The sequence below is a fragment of the Suillus subalutaceus genome (assembly GCF_016647625.1).
Source record: "Suillus subalutaceus strain FC151 chromosome Unknown DFJ58scaffold_42, whole genome shotgun sequence".
In the NCBI taxonomy this organism is placed as follows: domain Eukaryota; kingdom Fungi; phylum Basidiomycota; class Agaricomycetes; order Boletales; family Suillaceae; genus Suillus; species Suillus subalutaceus.
Window position 1 is genome coordinate 185,352 of NW_024540291.1, and position 9,649 is coordinate 195,000.

The 9,649-nt window shown below is 45.8% G+C and overlaps 2 protein-coding genes across 2 annotated transcripts; both read left to right on the plus strand.

The window, feature by feature from the left end:
- Positions 1-1,014: 1,014 nt before the first annotated feature.
- Positions 1,015-1,657, plus strand: DFJ58DRAFT_659238 (uncharacterized protein; the record flags this gene model as incomplete). Its single annotated transcript, XM_041382075.1, has 2 exons — positions 1,015-1,329; positions 1,385-1,657. The coding sequence occupies 2 exons, from the start codon at positions 1,015-1,017 to the stop codon at positions 1,655-1,657; spliced, it is 588 nt and encodes a 195-aa protein (XP_041244774.1).
- A 2,763-nt stretch (positions 1,658-4,420) lies between these two features.
- Positions 4,421-4,921, plus strand: DFJ58DRAFT_727027 (uncharacterized protein; the record flags this gene model as incomplete). The annotated part of the gene is made up of 1 exon (XM_041385428.1): positions 4,421-4,921. The coding sequence occupies one exon, from the start codon at positions 4,421-4,423 to the stop codon at positions 4,919-4,921; it is 501 nt and encodes a 166-aa protein (XP_041244775.1).
- Positions 4,922-9,649: the final 4,728 nt, after the last annotated feature.

Genomic DNA, 9,649 nt, shown 5'->3' on the forward strand with positions numbered 1-9,649 from the left:
GACTAACGTGCAAGAACACCCGAAATTGCCATTATGTAAGCTACATCAGCTCTTGTCAAAAAGAAGTTTGATGCTTACAGTTATGAGCTTATGGCACTGGTGATGGAGCAATCACTGCAGAAGTGAGAAACTGATCAGATCTGAAAAAGACCATGTAAACAGTATGTAAACAGATGTAGCAAACACAACAGATCCCAAGATGTGAGATCTGTGAGAGGTCCTCATTTTGGACTGTTATCCAACACTGGAAAACTTGCAAATACAGAGGTGTACAGAAACACCAGGACCTATGTCACAAATTTCCTAAAATGATTGTAATCAGGAACCATTTACATCACATTACAATCATGCTTACAACCTTGCTGTAAGATTGATGGCGGGGCTTCAATCGCTTGCAATGTGCATGTGACGTGATTGATATGCATCTTACTTGCTTGAATTCCTCTTTTACAGCGTTCTTGAGGGTTCTCCCCCCTTCTTTCCATCCATAACAATACCATTACATAACTTGTATATCCCTGTCGACAAAATGGGCTCCGAGAGGTCAAAATATTGCGACTTATGTCAACAAGACATCAAACCGCATGGTTACACTACTCACCGCAAGGCATGTGAGAAGAAAGCTGAGAAACAACAGCAAAATCAACATTTCATGGATTCCCTTCAAAGAGACACAGGTACATACATTTTCTTGTTATTTACCATTTCTAAATTCTACTAATAATAGTGGGTCCCTCAAATACGCAACAAATGAGGGGAGATCATATTGATACAGTGTCAGGACAGAGAGGTAAGTGCCCTTTAATAATGTGTTTTCTAATTGCATTCAAGTTGCAACAGGACAACGTGATGTCCCACCGGACACTTGGAACGATTTAGACAACATGGAGCACAATGGTAAGCTCAGATTATTGTTCATTATGTTTGTTATATTCACCATTAAAACTTTGCTAGAACCTACTTCATTTCTTGACACTGACATCCCTGAACATGCAGATCCCATGTTTGGGGTTGATGACATTAAGTGTGAGTATCATCCTGGCAGCAGGATGGCACCAGAAGTATGTACATGCTTTCAATGATTTCAAGTGCCATCCAACACCATTGACATCTTCTACACCACCTGACAAACACCCTTGGGCTCCATTCAGATTGTGGCTGGAGTTTGATATTGCTGAGCTTGCTCTGGAGGCCTGCCTAAATAATGGACAGACTGATCGTCTTATCAAGTTCTGTAACCAGTGCACTTCCAGGCAGGAAAAATTCATGTTCCAGAACCACAAAGACATCCACAACAGGTGGGATGCTGTCTTCCATCGTGTCACTGGGGTGGTTTTCTTTTGTTCTTTCTGACATTCAATGTCTGACAACTCCCGAGTTTTAGTTTACTCAGGACATAATTTCTGTACCATACAATGATTCAATTCGACAATTCAATTTATACTATTGGGATCTCTGGGAGTGGGTGGCTGATCTCCTTCACAATCCTCAACTGTTCCCACATATGGTTTTTAATGCACAACAGTTCTCAAAGTTCGATGGCAAGACTTTCATACATTTTGTAGACAAACCTTTCACTGCCGACACCTTTTGGAATGTTCAAGTATGTATTAATATCATCTGTGGCGATTTTGATTGCCTTCATTTTGCCTCATAGTCCCAGCTACCACCAGGCAGCAAGCCCTTAGCTTTCTTTTTGTATGCTAACAAAACTAGTACTGCCAAAGTTTGGTTCAGTCTGGTTCTGAGAGTGATTTTTCTGAACCTTGAACTTTACAAAAGTTCGGTTCATGGGGACAGCCCAAACCTCGAACTGAACTTCAGTGAATGGGTTTGGGGGGTCAGTTTGAGTTCAGAACCGGTTCAAACCATGAACCAAATGAATATTGCAAAAAATTGACACATGACAAGTAATTATACTAAAGATCCACTGCTGCAAGTTCTGCATGAGCACGAGCTGAAATATGACCCTCGCAATAAGCACTCTTAAGTAACTGCAGTGCCTTGAAGACCTCTGGAAGCAATGAGTTGTGATGTTGGAGTGGGGTACCCCTCCAGCGGGGGGTGGTGCAGGCGGGTGTTTGCCACCCTTTGCGCAGCTTAGTCAGTAGGAGTAGAGCCTTCGGGCGTTGTCGTAGGTAGCACAATCATCAGGTTGAGGCCACATGAGCTTCGTCTGCCAGAGGCAGGCACATATAAGAAAAGTGCTCAGCCAGTATAAGTGAGTCTCAGCTCTGCCTAGCTGCTATACTCGCAGAATGCAAGAATGTTCGACCCTAAAGGGGAAGCAAGGAAAGCAAGGATCCACGGAATGATGCTGAACAACCCTGGTGAATGGCGGTGAAAGTGCGAGAAATGCGCTGAAGGCGCACGCGGGAAAGCGGAATGCGAAAGTGCGCGGAGTGCGGGAAGGTAGTGCAAGTGGTGCACAAGTGTAGACGACGGATTACTGAGACTGATAAGGGGAAAAGTGCGGATCTAGACGGATACTGATAGTGCCACTAGCTATAGACTGATGCTAGGGCCTTAAGATGATGATGGATACATGCATTGCATGGAACTAACTGGTGATAGATACTGAGTGGTAGGAAGGTAAGGTGGAATAGTTGGGTGTAAACGAACATGAGAGTATGTAAGTTCTACCTAAGCGCTCTCCCAGGGCTCGGAGCCAAATAGGGAGCGCTCTAAGTATGTAAGTGATATAAAGTGATGTAAAGTAAGGGTCCATGACGAAATGGGAAGTGTAATATGCCAAATATGGTCAGATAATGAAAGTGACATACCGAGGGACTGGTTGGACGATGGATGGATGCTCCTGGATGCTGTGCGACGCTGTGTGACGCAGGGCGCTTAAGCATGAGAAAGCGCGCAAGGCGCGCACGCGGTGTCTTAATAACCGAGGGTCTTATATAAATACGTGTAAGAATGTAATGACACCACAATTACACTGGATAAGACTTCTTGCCAGTCCTCGATTAACACGGTCTACGACTTTTCTTCTTTCGTGGTAGATAACGTGTGAGTTCTTGGGAGGCTCGCTAAACCAATCAGTCAGATTAACTTAGCCGGAGCTTTATTATCTCTGATTGAAACTATGGGATTGTCTAGGATATACCGTCTAGACACTTGAACTGGTTTCCTGAATATACGGTTAACTGTTGAGAAGCTGGTCTCAAATGTGACTACGTGGACCAAAGCTCGTGTTGGTCAATATACAAATACCTGGTGAGAACGCTGGTCTCACAAATAACAACAAATGACAAATAGAAAACAATGACAAATAACAACAATGACCAAAGCTCGTGTTGGTCAGTATACAAATACCTGGTGAGAACGCTGGTCTCACAAATAACAATGGTGACCAAAGCTCGTGTTGGTCAGTAAACACTACGTGGTGAGAACACTGGTCTCACAAAACTGGGTTTCTATCGCGAGAAACTTACGTAATCTCAAGGGAAACACTTTCCCTGCACTTGCCTGGACAGTTCTTACAAAGGAAATGGGCTTTGTAAGCAGCAATTTGTTCAGACTGAAGCTTCTTAGGTGAGAGTTCAATTTGCTCAAGTGGGAATTCTTGAATGCAACAAGTGGGAGATCTATTTTTTGGGGGAGAATGGGCTCTCCTTATATACATTTTGTGTGGGAATATTATGTAAGTAAAAAGGTGATGTAATGACTTCAGAATGTGGGAAGAATATTCCAAAAACTGGAGCAGAATGTTCTAGCAGGTGCAAAAGAACATTCCAGAATATTCATGGTGGGATAATGACATCATTCTGAGTCACTATGAGTCACTATGAGTCATTATGAGTCATTGGAATGTTCTAGCAAATTCCATGGAACATGACATCATTATGACATCACTATGATATCATATCTTTCAACCAAAATACCTGCAGGAGTGTAGGTGAAGTCCTATGACATCATTATGACATCATACCCTGTAGGTACAATTTTATGAAGCATCTGATTAGTCAGAGCATCCTAATAGAAAAGCAAAGTAAAGAAACACTAGAGAAAACAACTCAGAAATAATGGAACAAATAATAGTACACAATACGCGGGCTTTTTAGATAGGTTTTTGTTAGGCTTTGAACTTTTCTCTATGGGTTTCTCTAGCCAAAGTGAATAAGCCAAATGAAAGGCAATACATTAACCTTCATTTTGCTTCTCATATCAACTAGGTCATTATGTGATTCCCATCTCACATATGACTTTTCTTCAAAACATGGTGGATTCATGAATCACTGAGGGAAAACTGAAACTATTGGACCAAGGTTTGATACCAAGGTATGGGTTGACTAGTCTGAGGACTAAGCTAACAGACTTTGTCTTTTAGGGGGATACCTAGTAGTCATGTCCATGCATGATTCCCAAATCATGCAGGACAGCGGGAATGCTGCGCGTATCCGACCAGGTTATGTCCCTGGAAACTCCATCTGTCGCTGACACATCCACGCTCATCACGCTTTCTGCACACAGTGACCACCCGCAGGTGCAATATCTGTGCACCATACCGCCGTCAGTCAGTGATGACTTTAAACATCTATCCACAGTCAGGGATGACTTTAAACATCCATTGCATCTTAATGCGCCCAATCCGGAGCCTTCTGCAGTACCAGAGGCTCAAAATGCGCCACCTTCTGACCAGAGTATGTCTCTGGTAACCCCCTCCATCACTGATCATTCCGCGCATTTCGCGTTTTCCGCTTACAGTGATTACCATCTGCTGGTGAAACATCTGTGCATCACATCGCCCATCCGCCAATTAGATCATGTCTCAGATGACTCTGATGCGCCTCCAGCGCACCACCATACGCCTAAGGTCGCACAGGTCATGCACTCAGAGGCATTGTATATTCATCCTCGTTCATTGTCACATTTCTCGTCCATTTCATGTTTAAAGCTGTTAAGACCGTAGCTCAAGGGTAGACAGATCCGAAGGGCTTGGCCTCAGCTTGTGCGCTGTGCCCCTTACCCAAGTATGTGCCCTTAATTTCAGAATGAAGTCCGGATGGAATCTGATGAAGTCCGAAGGACTTCCGGAGGCTGGCTAATCTGGTGGAGTGCTGAAGGACTTCCCATGGTAAGTTCCCTAGATAGAAACATATAGAGGATAGGCTGCAAGGGACAGAGTCCAAAGCAGGATAGGATAGGAGGAGTGGTCCAAAGGACAGGACATCCGGAGGTCCAAATGTAATGGCGTCCGAAGGTTTAGGAGGACCGGAGGAGTGGACAGGATTAGGACAGGAGGGGAAAGGCTACTATGGACAAGGTCTGGAGTAGAAACAAACAGAGGTAGACTAGACTATGGTAGAGTCGGATAGACGGGGTTTAGACAGAAGTCTCGGAAAGACAGGAAGTGCCAGAAAGGCAAACCTTCGGTCTAGGGAATCAATCCCTAGACTTCAGAACAGAGATATAGGGGATAAATCCGAAGGTCCGGTGAGGCGATCTCAACCTGGCTGGGCTGATATGAAATATCTAAAAATGCTCAACCAGTATAAGTGAGTCTTGGCTCTGCCTAGCTGCTATACTTGCAGAATGCAAGAATGTTCGACCCTAAAGGCAACTGCTACTGAACACAGAACCAGATGAAAGAAAGACCCTTGGAGTGCGATGGATGCACAAAAGCGCAAGAAGAAAAGCGAAGTGAGCGCGAAGCGCGAGAGAGCGCACTAAGGTAAGCGCGAGTGTGGGAACGTGAGCGCTAAGGCACGCGTTGTGCGGAGAATACCAGATAAGGAAACAGATAAGGAAGCGGATGTGCAAAGCGAGTGCAAATGCAGAGCGAGTGTTATAATGAGCGTGGATAAAGGTCTAGTATAGGCGGATAATGATAACCATTGGAAACACAAAGTGCGCCCAAGTGGTGACTACTACTTTAAGGTAAAACCCAATAGCGAAGGAAGCACAGCAAAGGGGAGTAATAATGATGAAGTAGTAAGTCAGCAAACTTTATACTATGGAAATCACATCGGAAGCGGAAGGGATAGGAGCAGTAAGCACTAAAAATATGTAATGACATGTAATAGCGCTGCAATGCTTGTTACAAACCACGAGGCAAGGCATATGACGTACCAATGAGGTGGATGGACATAGAGGGACATTCCTGGATGATAGGCGATGCAGGGCGCTTGCAGGGCGCTTAAGCGCGAGAAAGCGCGCAAGGCACGTGTGTGGGAATACTGCGCATTGTGCGGGAATGTATCGCGCCTATGGCGCGTTTTGCGGGAAAGCTGCGCGTTATGTGTAAAACGACTAGGGACATGATAGAAGTCGAATATAGCTGATGGTGCGAGTCGTGCATTGAAGGCCAATTGTCATGAGTTGTGAAAAGGTGCGAACTGTGCCCATATGTGCCTGCAGAAACGCGAGTCTCTACAACAGGTTGAGAAGAAGGAATGGATAAGGCAGGCGCTTGCGGCTGCGGTGATGGAGCTTGACTGGTTTGGGCGATAATCGCTTTCTTTGATTTGACCAGTTTGTGTGCAGGGAGAGTGTCGATGTCTTCCTGCTTGATTGGCTGTGCTTCTGTCGTAGGGGTTGCGCTTGACGGCGCATCTGACGGTCTATGAGGGATCTCACTAAAAGTGGATAGCGCGGTTAATGAGGAGAGAGTACTAGCGCTTGAGGGGGTTATGCGCTTGGGCGTGCTAATGAAAGCACCAGGGGGTAGGTTCCTTGGGTTATCTTGCGCTTCAAACTTGTCGGACGATTCACCTTTCGCGGAATCCTTGGGTGAAGGCGTGACAGGCGAAGCGGGAGTGCGCGGGTTTGGTGCGAAGAGTGAGAGGTCTGGGCGTATGGGTTCTGAGACGTGTCTTGCACGGGTTCGCGGAACTGGAACAAAAATCTCTCCTGCTTCTGCGACTCGCGGGTCTGAAAATGCGATATTGAATTCTTCGATGGCTTCTTCTCTTTCTTTGTGTCCCTTGGTAGACCTGAGCGACCTGCTAGTTTTCTCAGATGATCCCCTCGCGGTGGGCTCCAGTTGAGGGTGAGGAATGATAGCTGCGTGCTAGGGGGGAGAGTGGGAAGTGGGCTCTCAAGTGCTCCTCTGGATACGAGTGGAAAGTCGTCCCAAGGGGATTGCTACTGAGAAAGATTCCTCTAGTGAAAGGTGAGGGGGATCTATAACCAGCGGTTCGGTCTCGAAGCCTGAATGGGACTCTGAGGCAAATAATGCACCCAAAAGCGAAGTGCGCTAGCTAAAGGCGCCTAAATGCGCTAATAAGGCGGAAAGTGCGGAAAAGCGCACTTCGTGCGATCACAACGGAGTGCTTCAAGTAGAGATGACAATCAAATGGGGGAATCAGGACTTTGATAGATGTAGAAATAGACACTTAAAGGTGTCAAAGCGCCAATAGGAAGGAAAACCGGTGTATTCAGATAGAAACTCAAGCTATACACTTCGATGGTAGTGGAGCGGAAGTGAGTGACAGGAAAACAAACATGGTGACGTGTAGGTATGCTAAGTGAGTTCCCACGGCTCAGAGCCAAATAGGAAGTACTAAGGTAAATGGTGAGGTAAGTCAGGGTCCATAACAAGATATGATGATAAGTACTAGTGCCTGCATGACGGAGTATGAGTTCTGAAGAAGGGAAAACACACCAATGGACCTTGGAGGACTCGGACAGGACATGCGGAGGGCAGGCGACGGATCCTAAGGAAATGCAACGAAGTGCACCGTAACACGCTCGAATGCACTCAAATGCGCTGGTATGCGCCAAAGCGCGCGTTGCGCAGAAGTCGTATGAGAAGTGTGATGTAAGGATATCGAGTGCGTTGTGAAAAGCCATGAATTTGGCCCATATGAGCCTGGAGAAATGTGAGTCTCTACACCGTCTCATTTTAATTTGATGTTCATGCGCGATTTACGCGCTCATCTTGCATATATTCATGCGCATTCAGCACTCATCATTGTTTTCGACTTCGCATTTTTCATCCTTATTTGCATTTTCCACTCTTCCACCTATCATGTTGATATCATCCTTGCATGCCCAATCAAGGGCTATCTGTTTATGTCTTGGCACCAATTGGCCCTTGACCTAGAGTCTATCCAGCGCATTCGTGCATTATCCGCGCCTAATACCGCTTACCATTCATCTCCTGTTAATACTTTTACAGTGTATCAGCCGGTCCTCACATATTTAGAGGATATAGAGAACAATGCGCCCAAACGTGATTGTGCGCGCAGCTCACGCACACATTATCTAAACATAGAGCACCCCAATGCGCCTTATATTGCCCTATTAGGGCGCGCATTCAACTTGTACCGCAAGGTTCATTCCACCAGTCACTAGTCCGCCATCCAGCCGCATTTGAAGAAGATTCAGTTTATACCCGGTAGGAAAAGATGTTGAAGAGTCAGAAGATGAAGATACCACCGCCCTCATGTCGCCTTGGTCACCTTTCACCATCGCCTCATGTGCCTTTCGACCTGCAGCATCGCGCACTTTCAGATAGACGAAGAAGACCAGGAATGCACTGGTAGGAGAAGAAGTAGAAGAGCTCGACGAAGAAGATCCAAACACGCCAGCTTTCGACCCATCCACTCCATCATCTGACCCTTGCCATCATCATCCACACCATCCACTTTCCCTGCTCTGAATACCATCTACCGCCAAATATACCGTCATTTTCATAGGATATAGTTCATTTTACCCTGGGTTTCGTCTGGCGCTTTTCATTTCCATTTTCTCACATTATAATGTCGTCCAAAGGACTAATAACGCGCTGATATATATGCCTATAGAAAACCGCCTAGAAGAAAAGAAGAAAAACAAAAGACCATAGATTGTGCCCACCTAACCCAATAGGATATTCATTTTCTCTTCGAATGCATGAAGCGGCACCATGCACCTTTTACCTTAGAATGCGCCTCATATGCGCGCACATTTCCCACACTTCACGCTCATAGGAAGGAATAGAAGTCAACAGAAGAACAAAGAAGCCAAGTTGGACTTGGATATCTGCACCGTTTGCCGTCTCTTTTTCGCGTTTTGAATATAATTTTACTCATGCCATTCAATCCCATAGCACCTATTACTTAGTGCGCCTAGTGGGACTTGGTTTGGACATGGATTGGATCGCTTCCGGACCACCCAGCATCGCCTTATACCCCTGCAGACATATCGGACATGGACTGCATCGCGCAATCATCCCCTCGTGCTTCCTTGCAGTTTCATCATCGCGCATTCACCTCCTCGTGTTTTCCTTGCACCATTCACACTTCGTGCATTTTCACGCGCTACATTCCTGCGCCTAACACGACACATCATGCCATATTCACACAATCAGTCATCTCAATAAGCCGAGGCACTCCTCGCATGATCGCCATTATCATAGTTTCGAGCTCATATCATGATTGCTGTACCAGAGTCATTTCACGCAACCCACCATATGCGACACATTCTCGCGCTTCAGTCACCACGTTCCCACGCTCGCGCACATCACACATTAGCCACGCCTCTTTGCATTTAGTCGCATTATCAATCTGAGCACACGCACATCACGCCCGCCAATCATCACATACCCATATCATCGACTTCGCTCAAGATCCTCACCAGACGCACTCTGAGTGGGGACACTCAGTATTCAAAGTCCCCGGGAGATGTAGAGACTCATGTTTCTGCAGGCACATAT